The 16545-nt window shown below is 36.0% G+C and overlaps 1 protein-coding gene and 1 long non-coding RNA gene across 4 annotated transcripts in view; one reads left to right on the top strand and one right to left on the bottom strand.

Moving 5' to 3' along the window:
• Nucleotides 1-16545, top strand: part of MROH2B (maestro heat like repeat family member 2B) — a 96798-nt gene that overhangs the window by 42522 nt on the left and 37731 nt on the right. For both annotated transcript variants that reach the window (XM_056824572.1, XM_056824573.1), the window contains exons 18-21: nt 2235-2342; nt 3798-3914; nt 5851-5958; nt 15664-15816. In XM_056824572.1, the coding sequence (XP_056680550.1) occupies nt 2235-2342; nt 3798-3914; nt 5851-5958; nt 15664-15816 (486 nt within the window). The remainder of the gene's footprint in view (nt 1-2234; nt 2343-3797; nt 3915-5850; nt 5959-15663; nt 15817-16545) is intronic.
• Nucleotides 1862-16545, bottom strand: part of LOC130458504 (uncharacterized) — a 60193-nt gene continuing 45509 nt past the window's right edge. The window contains exons 2-3 of one of the 2 annotated variants that reach the window (XR_008917869.1): nt 15154-15294; nt 1862-2065 (exon numbers count right to left, since the gene is read on the bottom strand). This is a non-coding gene — a long non-coding RNA (uncharacterized LOC130458504). Of the gene's footprint in view, nt 2066-7396; nt 8395-15153; nt 15295-16545 lie in introns of those variants that run through there. The other variant, XR_008917870.1, reaches the window with a different exon arrangement.

The raw sequence follows: 16545 nt of genomic DNA, 5'->3' as shown, positions 1-16545 counted from the left end.
TGATAAAGTGAGTATGAACTTTGAAGTTTAATGTTATTTCACTTTATACCGTTGTCATATCTTCCCTCTGATTTTGTTTCTCCTCCTTACACATTATTCATCCATTCGCAGAAAGAAAGGGAAGTAGGTTTAAAAACTTTATGATATATATGTATATATACATATATATATATACACTCATAGATAGATATATAATGGGGAATGCAAATACAAAAAGGAGGTAGTCCTTTTCCTGAAGGAGCTTCAACTCTAACTATACTTACTTTTAACCAAATCTTAATTTGTAACCAAAGACTAAGAATCACCGAGAGAATTACCTCCTCACAGAATCTTTCCCTTTCAATTACAATCCTCAAAATAGGTATTTTGGAAAAATATAATAAACTAAGATTACCTTCTGACTCATGACTTCATGCGTGATTGCCAACTACAGGAGAATGCAGTGTTTAAAACAGATCTGATGATTCATGTGTAAGGTCAAGAGAGAAGTCCCACCTCTTACCTTCTTCCACTCAGTTTGGGACATCTGAAAATACTTCTGTAGGCTCCATGACCAGATATATGATCCATACAGTTAATATAGCCTTCATTTCCATCCAAATTCCTTACTTTATGCAAAATTCCTGATATTTTATGTAGATACAAATATTCTACCATAATGGGAGTATTTTTGGCAGGCATTTTCCTTTATTAATCTTCATAGTAAATAACATTCCTTCTCTTGTTGTTTAATTGATTTCAGTTTGTGTCCAATTCGTCATGACCTATTTGGGATTTTTTTAGCAAAGATACTGAAAGTGTTTGCCATTTCCTTCTCCAACTCATTTTACAGATGAGAAAACCAAGGCAAACAGGACTAAGTGATCCAGGGTCACACAAAGTATCTGAGGCCATATTTGAACTCAAGTTTTCCCAACTTCAGGTCTGGCACTCTTCCCACTGCACCACTTAGGTGATCTTTTTCCTTAACTATAATTGGCTTCCTCTGTGAGTGATTATCTTAAAATTCACGAACTATTTATAGACTATCCTTCTTCTCCCCAGTTTGAAAGATCCATAGAATGGAAGATTTAAATCTAGAAATAACCCCACTCCCTTTCATTTGATAAGAGGTTCTTTTTTTCTGAGTTTAGACTGAATGAAAAAGGAAAGAAAGAATCATAGATTTTGTAAAATATAAAAAAAAAAAACTGTCCCTAGTTCTGATAAGAAGTTATCTCCTTTAAGGGTAAGGGTTTGTTTTGTTTTTGCCTTTTTATACTCAGTTTCTAATATAGTTTGTGGTAGATGCTTGGATCACTGAACTGAACTGTGCCATTAATGAATGGATAGTAGTTATTAATAATTTACTATGGGTCAAATACTTTGCTAAGTACTCAGAATAAAAATACAAAACTAAGACAGTCTCTTCCCTTAAGGAGGTAACAATCTAATGGGGAAGAGGACACACAAAGGAGAGAAGTGGTCAGGTAAAGCTAGTATGGTCTGGGAAGTCACCATGATGGTAAATATACAGGGCAGTTAGATGCATCAGAGGACTCTAAACTTTATTTTCTTGATTGTGTGTGTGTGTGTGTGTGTGTATTCTTTTGCCACACAGCTAATAGGAAATATGCTTTGAGTGATTTCACATGTATATTAGATATCATATGGCTTGCCTTCTAAAAGAGAAAGGAGGGGCAGAAGGAAAAGTATTTAGAACGCAAAAAAAAATGTAAGGGATGTTTAAAAAATTATACATAATTGGAAAATATTTAACAAAAATAAATGTTAAAATAAGTAATAAGGGCTCTGATTGGTGAACAAAGTTATTTCACCTGGGAGTACTATTTAAATGTTTGCTATCTTGACAATTCAGAAATTTTCTTTTATGTGTCAATGTTTAATTAATCTCAAGAAATTCCCAACTTTGAAAAAATTCAACTTGATTTTGAAATTTAGTAAGATATTGTTTCTCATTCATTTGCCTACTTGTGTCAAAAGAAGCACTTTCAAAAGATGAAGCATTTTTTTTCCTTTTCTTCCTCTCTATTCTTTGGGAAATCATGTCTTAGCAGGGAGGAACCTGGGAATGAACAGAAAAGAGTTCAAAGGTGACAATTTGTTTCACCAGGATTATGTTTATCTCTCATTTCTTTGTAATTTTTTTTTAAAAAACCAAAGGTGATAGAAAGATGCAAATAGCCTGTAGCAATTAACTTTGTTTTATTTCCAACTCTGACTTCCTTTAACAGCTTCTAAGGGAATCTCTATGGAAGATCAATGACAGAAACTGGAGTATTCAACTGACTCAAGAGTTCATGCTCCAGATGGAAGGTTATAATGACAATTCAATTGAGAAGGTCTGTTTTCAACTAAAATTTTCAAATATTCTCTTGGCATTAACAAGCTAGTAGTAGAGAAAGTTGTTACAATGGGACACGGCCTTTTATTTGAAATGTAAAATTATTGCCTACAGTTATCCACTATCAAACCATAAAATAAACCTCTTCTTAGTGGTAACCTCTGGGGTTTTTTTTTTGGCTCATTCTCAGAATTAGATGGGCTGACTTCAACAAAAAGTATTTTCCAATGTGATTTACAAAAATCCAGAGACCCTTAGACCTAAGAAAAAACAAGAAGCCATCAAGATGAGCCCACACCTGCACCTAAATTATCTTAGGTCCTCTGTCTACTAAATAATTTCACTGAAGAATATTTCCCAAACTCCTAAATACAGTGTTAAGTATACCTGTAAGGAACCATTCTCTACTCAGGTTTTTGAGAAATGACATAGTGTAATGAAGGGACCATTGGACTGAGTCAGAAACACCTGGGGCTCAAGTCCTGCTTTTGACATTTACTAACTATGTAATATTGATCAAGTCATTTGACTTCTCTTTGCCTTTGTTTCCTCATCTGTAAAATGAAGAGGTTGTCCTATAAGTTGCCTTTCAGTTCTAAATCTATGACCCTATGAAGTTCTTCTACATCTCCAAACTCATCAACAAAATAATTATTTAACCTAAGACAAAACCTTATTCACAAAAAAAAAGTCTTCCTTTGATTTTTTAAACCCTAGTTCTGAATACTTCATGGCTTCTGTTAGAAGAGGAAAAGAAAGCTTGGCTTCTCTCCCTACAAACTTGAAGAAACAGCTGGGAAAAAACTAGGAAGAGCCTAGAGCAGATGGGTTGGATGATGCCATTACCCTCAGACTTGTAGGCACTTCTAAAGAGGATGGAAGCAACAAGAATTGTTCCTATCATCTCCTCACACTCAGTTATTTCTCTGCTACTTACTTTTCCCTCAGCAATGTTTGTCATTATAAAGGGGAAGAAAGTTTGGAAAGCAGAGAGGAGGTTGCTATATGGTGGCATGCTGGACTCTGGTACCATCTCTTTTTAATATTTCTGGCTGCTCATTCTCCTTCGTGAGGTAGAGATGGATGAGGAGCTGTCTATAGTAAGATATGATGATCAAGGCTGGAGTAAACAAAATCTTTACTGTCTCAAATTAGGCTCACTTTCCTATTTTTACTAATCCTCTTTAAAGATGGAGAACAGCTGGTAAAAATTCTGCTTTTATCAAACATTTATTAAGTTAAACCACAGATGTCTCTTCAAATGATAATTCCAACTCTTCTCTTTTCCTCTGACTACCTTTTTTCTCATCCTTAAAAATAATTATTATTTCTTCCTAAAATACATTTGAGGTGGCTTGCAGAGTTAGAGCAATTAAAGGTATAAAAAGAGAACAATAGTTAAAAGAAGCAGAAACATTTGACATCCTGATGTTTATCTTTCTTTTTTTCCCAGAAATTCCTTTGGAAGGCTCTGGGAACCACACTATCATGCTGCCAGGATGTAAACTTTGTAAGCACACAATTGAAAGAGATCATAGTCAATGCCGCCCAGTTAGGGTACCAGAGAGAGGTAAGGAAATCTTCTATCACTTCCCTTCCACCTTATTTTTGTAGCATTCAACCATATCCTCCAAACCTCCCACTAAAATAAAAATTGAAAAAATTGAAAAAAAATAAAAAAATATGCAAAAAATATATATATGTTGAACACTAGGAAATTTTCCAGAAAAACTGAAGTGTACCACTTTGTAAGACATTTTTCATGGAAAACTTTGTTAAAGAATGTATTCCACTTGTTTCTGTCTTCTTAGATCATGGTGATCAACAGTATTATGATCATTCGATCCTTATGAAAATAATAATTATCCTTTACTGTAATATAGTGATGCCTTCAAGAACTGGTGACATTTAGAGAACTCTTTTCCTCTCCATGAAATGTTCCCCCTCATGTTGTGCTTTTTGAATTGTATTTGCTTTCTTAAAAGACCTTTTTTCCTGCTTCTTCTATCAGCTCTTATTACTTTTTACTGCTGTTAAAGTACCTGTCTGCAACAGAACCTCACCAAATTTATTGCTTCTCAACTGCTGAAATGGGAGGTCAAATAATTATACTTGCTAAAAATATATAATTAAATGTTTTCTATCCTCAAAAAGTCTATATTCATTTTTATAGTACTGTAAGACCTCATTTTACATGAAATCAACACATGAGATTTCAGGAGTGCACAACTGGTAATAGAAAAAAATAAAGGCAAGAAAATGCAGAAAATAAAAAATTTTTAATTATCCAGGCCATTTTTCCAAATCACATAAAGTCTCATAGCAGTTCCCCCAATCATGCTCATTCCCTCTCTGAGAAGCTTTCATTTAAGTCTTCACATTGTTTTGTGTAATAATGGCCCCAAAGTACAAGAGTAGGGATGCTGGTAGCTCAGATAGGCCAAAGGAAAATCAAGTACCAAGGTATATTCATATAAGAAATTCTTTTAAATAATGGGGATCACTATTATACATGGTTTTCAACATAAACAAAGGGTCCTGTTGTGATGACTTATGTTTTTATTAACTTAATCATCAAATAAAATGAGTGTTTCCATAAATATAATGAATAAACATAAAGAAATGATATGAGAGTTGTATGTGAGAATGCAGATTTCTTAGTATGTATGACTTGTTTTTCTTTTTAAGTATATATATATAAGTAAGTATATATTAAGTATATATATATAAGTATATATATATGTAAATATACATATGTGTGTGTCTCACTGACTCTTTTTTCTTTCTTTTCCTTCCCCCTTCTTTTTAGTTTTTTTCTTTCTTTACTCTTTTTTGAAGCATAATTCATATCCTTTCCCCCTTTCCTACCTACTCCAGCCCCCAATATAAAACAACAGTAACAACAATGAAAACAAAAACATGCAAACCCTTGTGTCAAACATAGTCAATCAAAATATTCTCATATGACTGTATCTTAACATTTCTGCCTTATTCTGCCCCCTGAATCCATTATCTCTCTGCCTAGAGACAATGAATATGCTTCATCACTAGTCCTCTTGAATCATGGTTGAAGGAATGTGAATTATAATTTAGAGAGCAGTTAGAAGCAAGTGGTAGCTAGGAAAAGGTTGAGTGAAACAAAAGAACAATCCATTGAACACGGTCTTTCCAGAAGCAATGGTAATATTAATTTGATTATATTTTTGGAGACAACCAAGAAAGAAAGGGCCAGATTATATAGGAAGCTACACAGTGCCAGGGAGTTTAGAGCTGAGTGTCTTGCATCCTTCTGGTATTATTTTTAGAGGTCCAATTTAAAGCGTGAAACAGTATTTGGGCATAAAATCGCCAAGATGAAAATGAGGCAACAGGGTCCAAGGGAATTCAGAAATGAGTTTTAAAAAGACTCATCAAGTGTAAGAAAAAAAACTACCAACTCCTTTCCTCTAAGCATAAAATCTAGTGTACATTCATTTAAAATAAATATTCTATGACTCAATTCCTAGGCAACTGTTTCTATTCTGGGATATTGTGCCAAGAATCATATGGACATTGTTTTAAAAGTTCTTAAAGCATACCAAGAGGAAATGAAGTCCTTTGCAAGTCGCTTTAAGGTAAAAGACACAACTTTCCCTTAAAATATTTTGTAATGTCAAGAGCAACTGCTTCGTTAGGCTAACATTAAAGTCCTTATAGGACAGCTAGGTGGTACAAGGGATAGAGTGCTGAGCTTCAGATCAGGAACACATCTTCCTGAGTTCAAATATGGCCTTAGATACTTTCTAGCTGTGTGACCCTGGGCAAATCATGTAACCATGTTTTCTTCAGTTCCTCAACTGTAACAATGAACTGAAGACGAAAATAGCTTATCATTTCTGTAACTTTGCCATGTGTAACAGTTAAATTAGTTTCTCTACTAAAAGAAAGAGGTTCATTAAAGATTATTAGAAATTAAGGATAAAGAAATACAAAATAAGAAAGCACGTGTAACCTACTTGCTACATCTTGCCTGCTAGGTAGAGAGACGCGTGTGCTTAGAAGCGGAAGCAGAGAGACCCAAGTAGGCGGTACAGTCAGTTTAAATACAAATTTTCTTCTCCACCCAGGTGGGGAATCTCATGTGAGATTATAGGGCATTCTGGGAAGTGCCAAGGACTTCTGGGGATTGAAGTCTGGGGTTCAAATCTCCATTTTTACACAAGAAAACCCCAAATAGAGTCACAGAGTTTGATCTGTCTGAAATAACTGATCAGCAACAAAAACAAACAATACACCTTTTTTTCCATATTACAAGCACAGCCAGAAACAGGGTCTTTGGGAAATTAGAATAGGAAGCCAAAAGCTATGTACTTTTTTGTTAGTGTCACTTCTTCTACACTTGAGGGACTGTAGAATGGCAACCAATTAAATGATCTGAGGAACAGAATGTTAACCAATGAATCATTATTACTTAGAGCAGGGGTTTGTAACAAAGGTTCTATGAACTTGTGACTAATTATATATATATGTATATATATATATATATATATATATTCTGATAATTATATTTCACTAAAATTAATTTCCTTGGTAAGTCTATGTATTTTATTTTTACACATTTAAAATCATTCTGAGAAGAAGTCCATTGGCTTCACTTGAGTACTAAAGGGGTCTATCACACACAAAAAATTGAGATTCTCTGATATGGATAGGAGCTTCTAAAGAATTCTTGTAGACCTCTGTCCTTTGCCCTATGACAGTCAACACTTTTTTTAGTTTATCTTCACCTTGAGAAAAGGCACAAATAACATATATTTGAGATTTTAGGATAATGTGAAACCAGGTAGTAGACTTAATTTATTGACTGACAGAATAAGTATTCCAAAATACCACAATAATTGGCGGGGGGGGGGGGGTGGGAGATAAGCCAAAGATGATGTTGAAATCCTAAGTCCTGCACTTCAAGAACCAAGAATGTGAGTAAAAAAGAGAAAAGGTATGGCTATATCAGGGTTCATGTAAAAGGATTTCTAGTATGAATTAACATTAAAGAAATATTACAACTGTATTCTATATTGGTCAGCATGTATCTGTTTAGTTTTGCATTCAATTCTGTATTTACCATTTACCAAACACTATTTACCATGAGAGATTTCAAATTTTCTTCAATTTTTTTTCATTTTTCAATTTATTTCCTGCTGTCTCTCATGAAGTTATTAGTTTCCATTTGCCTAGTTCTGTTTTTTAAAGAGCCATTTTCTCTGTTAAGGCTTTGTACTATTACATCTCCTTTTTAGGAAACTACTTTCTTCAGTAAATTTTTGTTCTAAGCGACTGATTTTTCTATCATTTTCTTTTCTAATTTTACTTCAAATTTTCTTATTACTTGTTTTTCTATCCTTTTGGAGGGCTCGTCCAAGAGTTCACTGAAGGCTTGACATCCTTTCACATTTTCCTTTGAGGCTTCACACATATTCATTTTTGTACTGCTGTCCTATTCTGAGCCTGTATTTTGGTCATCTCTCTCATTGAAATATTTTTTTCTAGTATCAGACTTTTTTCTGTCATTTTCTCCTTTGGGGAGTTATTTTATCCCTTGATTTCATCTATATGCTGAAGTGTAGCACCATTCCTGGGGTTAAAGGAGTGCTATGCTGTACTTGTACTGGATCTAGGATCAGCTCAGCTGCCTCAATCTCAGGTTGAGCACTCTGCAGAAGTGGCCTGGTTGGCCTGCTCTATGGAGTTTTGCAGCTATTCAGTTTAACTGGGTCTAGTTGTATTCTGCCCAGTCCATCCCAATCAGGACCTTGTTAGGCTGAATCCCTCCCACTGTTGCTTATTCTGTATTTCATTGGTTTCTGAGTCCTTCTTGATGTCTCCTGATGTTGTTCTGGACCAGAACACTACTTTACCCCTTCTTCTGTTGGTTCTGCTTCTCCAGGATTGATTGTGAGGCATTTTTGTTCTCCCATGATCATTTGGAGTGTGTTTGGATGGCTTTGAGTTTCTTCTTCATCTTGGCCTGATGTGCCCCTGCTGCTGCTGCTGCTAACTCTGAGCCTTGAGCACTGTTATTTCAAGAGGGAAAGAGTCAAAGATGACAGACTAAAAAAACATATTGTATCAGACTTCCTCTTGGTGTAATTTTGGACATGACACATAAGATCCTTGGAATTCAAATTTCCTCACCTGTGAAAGGAGGCAGTTGGGCTAAATAACCTCCATAGTGCTTTCCAGATCTGTACATGGAACTCTAATAACTGAGGATGTTTACTCTGAAGAAGAGAACACTTAAATGGAAAACTAGAGGTGTCTTCAAATTTGTGAAGGATTATTATATGAAAGAGGGAACTATAAAGCAGAAAAAGGTAAGATGATGTGATATAAAATCCCTATGGCAGCTGAGTAGAAGAGAGAAGGAAATGGGGAGAGAATTAAGGCAGGGAGACTAATTAGAAGGCTACCTCCATAATCCAAGGAAGAAGTGATGAGAGTCTGAACTGGGGTTGTGGCTGTAGAAGCAGAGAAAATGTATTATAGATCACCGATGGAATCGGGGAATCTCTGGTTCATCTTCCATACCAGAAATAGGGGCTGTTGTGAGCAAAGCTTTAGAGTAGACCTGGTATAGTTTGAATTAATTTTGCTCTTAATATAGTCAGGAAATACCTGTCTTTAAGTTGTACTTCTGACAATAATTATTTGAACTTTCTGAAATTTAATTTCTTTATCCTTAATATGAATATAATAATGCCTAGGTGTGGGGAAGGTGGGGGGGCTAGGAGGCTTACTGGTGAGAGACTCAGAGAGAGTCTCTCTCATGAGGACCTGGGTTAAAATCTGGCTTTAGACTCTTCCTAACTGTGTGACACAGCCTCAATTAACTAGTCATTAATTTTCTTCTGCCTACTTAGTATTGATTCTAAGATGTAAGATAAGGTTTTCTAAATAAATAAATAAAATAATGCCTGTAGAACTTACCTCACAGGTTTTATTTGAAAATCAAATGAAGTTCAATTTAAAGCAAGCATTAAATAAGTACATACTAGGTAAAAGGCATGGTATTGGACAACAGGTTTATGAAACAGTCTCTATTCTTGAGGAATTTATATTGTACTTGGTCAAGAGTGAAAGAGAAGAGGACAAGAAGTACCCAGACAAATATAAATTATATAAAAAGTAAATTTAAGGTTATGTCAGGGTGGAGAGAACACTAGCAACTCAGGAGGAAGCAGAATCAGGAAACATTCTTCTAGGAAGAAGCCCTTAAGCCTTGAAAGGAACTAAGGATTCCCAGCGTCAGGAGAGGGATCCAGATTGATAGAAAGCTTGGACAAAGGCAGAGAGGCAGGAAGGAAATGAAATGTAGAATATATGAGAATTTATATTAAATTAATCTAGAAAGACAATTTTGAACCATATTGTGGAAGGCTTAAATGTCCAATATGCTAGTTGTTATTTTTTCTCTAGACATAACAGGAAGTTTCTGAAGCTTCTTGAACAGGGGAGTAATGTAGTAACACCTAATCTTTAGGTATATAATTTTGGCATCTGCGTGGTTGATTAGAGAGGGAAGCCTTGATGTAATTATATTATTTAAGAGGTTATTAAACAGTTCAGACTAGAGGTAATTAGAGCCTCAACTAGAGAGGTAGATATAAGGAAAGAAGAGGTAGATGTGAGAGATGTTTTCAACAAAGCTTGGCAACTGAGTAGATGGGAAATAAGAGAAAATGAAGAGATGAAAATATCTCCAAGATTGCAAACCCATGTGACTGCAAGTATGGTAGAACCCCTGACAGAAAAAAGGGAACTAGAAACACAAATGTGTTTATGTGGAATTGGGAAAATGGGCTCCATTTTGGATATTTTGAGTTTATGGAATATCCATGTGGAAATAACCAGCAAATAATTAGTCCAGAACAGAACTTATGGTCTTCCCATGCATACCTATTATGTCAAGGGTTTCACCATCCTCCCAATTACCCAGATTTCCTCTACCAAAGTCCTAAAATCCACTTTTATTTTCTCCCTGTCCAAGAGATTCACAGTTTGGTCCAAGTCAATCCAACTAAGAGTAAAGTTAACTCAAACTATACCAAGTCTATTCTATGGCTTCTTTGATCACAATAGCCCATTGATTTATGGTATACAAGATAAACCAGAGATTCCACAATTCCACTAGTGTCCTGGTCTTTTCTCTTCTCCTACAGCTATAACCCTAGTTTCAACTATCATCACTTCTCACCTAGATTACTGAGATAGCCTTCGAATTGGTCTCCCTGTCTCAATTCTTCCCCCTTTCAATCCCTCTTCTGCTCAGTTGCATTAATGATTTTCCTAAAATACAGATATGGTCTTATTAACCTCTTATTCAATGAACTCTAGTGACTCCTTTATTACAATACAATAAACATTTACTAAAGGCTTACTATGGAAAAAGCACTATGGCAAGTGCTGGAGATACAATTAGGAAAAAGAAGGACAATCCTCCCCTCAAGGAGTTTGCAGTCTAAAAGGAGAAGGCAACCCAAAAAGACAGCTATAAAAGAGGTGGGATAGAGGGTATCTAGAGCAGGAACATGATGGTGGTGTAGTAAAAATCAAAACATGCAGCTTGAGGGAAATAAAGAGTTGGGTGAGCTTCTGGGCCCTTCTTAAAGGGAAGTTCAGGGAAGAGTTTTGGCTTTTGATATTTTTTTCCTCTGCCCTCCAATCAAATGCAAGTGCAGATGTATCCTAGAGAAGCAGTGCAAGCTGGAAGGCAATATTATATCTATAATCAAATATAAACTCCTCCTTTGAGCTTTTAAAGTCCATCAAAGTCTGGGCCCTTCCTATATATCCAGTCTTCTTACATTTTACTGCCCTCCACAAACTATGATCCAACTACATTGGCTTATTTACTGTTTCTTGCAAATGAACAGCATGTCCCACATCAGGAATGTTCTCCTTCCTCAATTCTACTTCTTAGAAGTCCTGGCTTTCTTCAAGGCACCACTCAAATATTACCTTCTTTAGGAAAACTTTCCCAAACTTCCCAGCTGCAAGAGCCTCACCCCCCCCAATAAAATAGTGATGTCCCTATTTAAACAATTTATTTGTCATTTTGTAAAGACAAACATCTTTGAAAGATTTAAAAACTCTAGTCAATTCAACAACCTATGACAATTCCAGGAGATCAGTGTGGAAACACCCTACCTAATTCCAGATAGAAGGGACAGACTCAGGGACAGACAAAAAAGACATTTCTTGGCAGAGCTAATGCTGAGTTTTGCTTAAGCATGCTTATTTACTAGATGGGTTCACTTCTTTCTTTTCAGTTTGGGTATGGGGAGGAGGAAGGAGGAAAATAATGTTTTTTGATCAAAAAGAAAACAAACTAGAATCCTTTCCAATAAAATCAGGGATGAAGTAATATTGTCCATTTTCATTGCTCCTCTCTGACATAGCTCTAGAATTGCCTGCAATAGCAACAAGACAAACAAAAATGAAATTGAGAGAATGAGCATAAGGAAAGAAGGAATGCTATCTCCTTTTCTAGATTATATGATAACATTTTTTAAAATCCCTAAGGATTTGACTAAAAAGTAACAAACAAAAACTTTAGCAAACTTACTATATATAAAATGTAATGGAAGGTGTGTGTGTGTGTGTGTGTGTGTGTGTGTGTGTGTCCTGCTCATGTAGCTTATGTGTTTCACATGGGTCAATCTTTCTAGAGGTGGCTTGTTAAGGAGATATGAATAGAGACCTTTGTAACTCTCTTGCCCATGATCCCTTTCCAGGATTTGTTTCCTGCAAGGAAGGGAAGAAGGAGTTTGGTACCCAAAGTCAGCTACTCTGATCTCTTCAGAGAGGAGTCCTGGACTGGAATTATATCTGTCTATTTCTTTAAGGATTATTACTCTAGTGGATGTAAATTTTAAATTCAATTTGATCACTAACACTTGAAGGAGTGCTCCAAGCTATAAATCCACTGCTTGATCTCCTTACCACCAAAAGCCAATTCCAAAAATCACAGAGAGCAAATAACAAACCCATATATCCAAATGGAAAACAATCAGAAATCAGAATATCTGCAAATGATAATATACCCCCAAAATACACAGAATGAATAGGTTCTCCTACTAGAAGTAAAATATCTCTCTTAAACCAGGAGAGAATCTTGGGTGTTTCTCTCTGTCTTCCTCTGTCTGTCTGTCTCTTCCTGTCTCTCCCCCAGCCTCATTTGTCAAGACCTCCCCTTTTCTAAGCTCTCACCAACTCCACACTCAAACAATAGAAGGTAGAATGATGGTCAATCATATGCCTTAGATTAACAGCAGAGTGAAGAAAGGAGTGAAGAGAGCCTTGTGGCATGGGAAAAAGTCAGCAAGCAGTCCATGTATGAGTTGATAAAGGCCTGCCCCAGGGTAGCAACAGTATCAGGGAAGAGATGGGGGAAAATATGAGAGATGACATGAAGATAAAATTAGCAAGCTGTGACCACAGATTGGATAAGGAGAATGAGTGTGAGAAGCAGAGAGTAACTGGGAAGTTGGTGATACTCTTAACAATAACAGGGAGATTAGGAAGATGGGAAAGTTTGGAGGGAAAGATAACATACAGAAATAAAAATAACTAGTACTCGTGTTTAAAAATCATAAACACTTCAGCTATTCAGATAACTTAACTATTTGGAAAAAACTACTGGGAACATTGGACAACAGCACTAAAGAAGGTAGAATTATATTAACACCTCAGACTACGTGTCAAGATAAACTCCATATGGATACATGACCTAAATATAAAAGATCATATAGCAAACAAATTAGAGAAACCTGGGTGGATATTACCTGTAAGATCAGTGGATAAAGCAAAATCCATGACCAAAATGGATCATTAAAAAGGAAACAACTAAGGAAAATATTTATTTCAGATTTCTCTGATAAAGTTTCATTCTAAGATATATAGGATACTATGTTAAATTTATAACAGGGATCTTCTTGAATTAATAAATAGTCCAAGAATTTAAACAGGCAGTTCTCAAGAAAGGCAATTGAAGTTAGTAAATTGGGGGTAAGTGACTTACTCAGGACCACACAGCTAGGAAGTATCTGAAGCCAGATTTGAACCCAAAATCTCCCATCTCCTGGCCTGACTCTCTATCAGCTGAGCTACTTTGCTCCCCCTATGTCAGCTGTTATTAATAAGAATCAATCATCTTAAAATACAGAACGGTATCCCTGGGTTTACTAAAAAAGAAGAACTTCCAAACTCAAGTGCTGCCATTATGAAATGAATGGATAGTCTCGGGTGTGATAGGGTGTTCACTCCCTCAGAAGGTATTCAAATAAAGAATAGGCGGCTACCTAATGGCATATATGAGAGAGGAGGCATGAATCTGGTAATAGACAGGGCTAATTTCTAATATCTCTTCTAATTTGGGGATTATGGCACCTTTAGTGTTTTGATAAAGCCATAATTTGCCCAGGATTGGTACTACCTCCACTAATGCAGATCAAAGCTTTCTTTATCTTCTCATCCTTTGCTATATTTGTCTATGTCCTTCCATACAGACTCCACAGGTCCACCTAATCTGCTGGAGACCTTTCTTTTCATCTTTGACCATCCATGAACTCTACACTTGAACTAAACTATCCTATTCTCTATGATTTTCTCTAAAGGTTTATGCTGACTTATTGCAGCATTTCCAAGACAGTCTTCTCTCTTCCTTGTCTCCCTAAAATTCCTCTTTATCCTTTCAAATCCAACTCAAACTCTTCACATTTTGTGAACTCTTCCTTGGTATCCTTGTTGGATAATGAGTATCTCACTTGGGCCTCACAAAACATTTTGTTTTGTACTTGGTCAATACACTAAACTAATGTACTTTTCTAAAAAGTTTCCAATTATAGTTCTCTCTATATGTTTCTTATTCTCCTGCCAGACTAGAAGATCCTCAAAGGCTTTACAATCCCATCCATTGCCTAGAGCCTTGTAGCCACTGACATAAATAACTATTTTATAGAATTCTTTCATTTGAATTAGGAGACTATCTTTTGCAGTCGTATGTGTCTTACTTAATGTAGCAGCCCACAGCTATGTTTACTCAAGACAGATAATTAAGCCATAAAGTTAGGCCTGAGAAGAGCTCATTCTCTGTCCTGCCCATGGCCAATAAGGCAATGAACTATGATCCCAACTAGTTTGGGTGCGAAAGTAGGTTTCTTTGTTCTCCCCAGGCTGAAGAAGGATCCACCCTTATCTTATGACAATTTACCTTTCTACCAATGATAATCCGCTATGTCTTCAATTACTATGCATTATGTATCTTTGCATATGATAATCAATAAATAGACGAGCCCACAGGTCCAGCCCAGCTTTACCCACTCATCTTTCTTCCTTACTACTATCTCTCTCTCTCTCATGGAGCAGGCCTCTGGCCATGCTCAGTCTTTCGCCTCTACTGCTCTAACCCCTATCATTAAGCTGTAACAGTCACTCAGCTTTGAGGACTGGGCTTTGTCTCTCCTGATCTCTAAGCTCATTTCTGATGCCCATGATGTTATGTTGTGGTCTTCTCATTGCCTCATGTATCTATGAAGTGGAAGGCTGGAGCTAAAGTCTGTGGAGCTCGATTTATATATGATTGAATGTCTGGTCTCTCTCTTGCCATCCCTCCAGCTTTAGATCCTGATTCCCCCAGAGATAAACCTCTATCTATCTTTCCTTTAGTGTGAGGGCTGCTGGCCAGTCTCTCACGCCTCACTTAAAATGCATTATTGAGGAGACTTCCCCTTATAAAAAATAGTTGTAATATACTGTAGCCTACTTATACCTACCATTTATCTTTCTATTGTCCAATGGGTTTTTTGTCTTGATTTCTTCTTCTTAGATCACAGTGTTCCAAATACCAATATCCCTCCAGTCATGTTATATGGGATTGTACAATAAATATCAACATTTCCCCTTCATCTCCATTTCTGATAGTAGTAAAGAAAGAACAAATGATATTGCTATGTGTCTGGTTTTCTTTGAGCTTCTCAGGGTCTGTGAAACTTACTTAAATATGTATACCACCTTCAGGGTTTCTCTGGTGAAAAGAGTTTCAAATGTCCCAATTATTATCATTATCAATTACAAGATATTAAGTGTATATAAGATACCCAACCCTTAATAGGTACTATAAATGGGAGGAGTGTATTATTAAAATTATGTTGTTATTACCTTAATTCTCTTTTGGGAAATCTTTTATATTTAGCAGAAAATTAGAATTTCAAATTGAGAAAATAACCTGAAAACAATAAATTGACTCAGCAATGTTTTTTGTATTTCCCTTTCCTCATGTTTAGTCTCTTTTTTATGGAAATAAGAGTTTGTCCAAGATTGACCTTATTGCCATATATGGACATGTGGCTCTCCAAGCTCCCAAAAGACAACTTCTCCCCATCGTGGAAAAAGACATCGTAACCCCAATCCTGACTCTCTATACTTCCAGCTGTCAGGTAACAGTCGCCACATCAAGATGCTCAGGTGATCTAATTCAGTGTTTTCCCTAGTGGGGTGCAAGGATCCATGTGGATCTTTGGTTCTCAGGCATTCCCTCTAGAAAACTGGTGTAAAGACATAAGGGAATGGGAGGGGGGGACAAGATATTCTGTAAGAAAGGTCAGAGGTTTCCTCAAGTCCTTCAAAACTCAGGTTGATTATACTATCCCAAAGCAATTTGGCTCAGACTTAGCTAATCTCACCCTGAATTCAGCGCTTACCATACTGTGTATATATAATTCCTTCAGCAATATCTTTTACTGATATTTCTTATATTGTGTTTTCTTTAACTTAACTTTTCAATGTATGTCTTGTCACACAATTCAATTGTAAGCTTCTTGAAGACAAAAACAGTTTATCCCTCACAGCATAAGTACATTACCTTAATCACTATTTGTGGATTGATTCTTATATATGATGAAAAAGTGAAAATATAGATATACAGTAAGTGTTACTTGAAAATCATGAAAAGAAAAAATTTGTTATATGAAATTCAGCCCTAAAGAAATCGTGTCACCCCCCAACCCCAACCATATACATGCTGAAAGATTTTGTCTTAAATTTTATAGCCATCAAAATTACTGGAATTATCCCTATGCTGCTGTCTACAGTCCTATCTGTGTCTTTTAAAATATTATTGATCTTTTGTTTTTACATCAACCACATTTCCCAACATTTTCCTCTCA

The sequence above is a fragment of the Monodelphis domestica genome, chromosome 3 (genome assembly GCF_027887165.1).
Source record: "Monodelphis domestica isolate mMonDom1 chromosome 3, mMonDom1.pri, whole genome shotgun sequence".
NCBI lineage: Eukaryota > Metazoa > Chordata > Mammalia > Didelphimorphia > Didelphidae > Monodelphis > Monodelphis domestica.
This window is presented reverse-complemented; position numbering and strand designations above follow the sequence as displayed.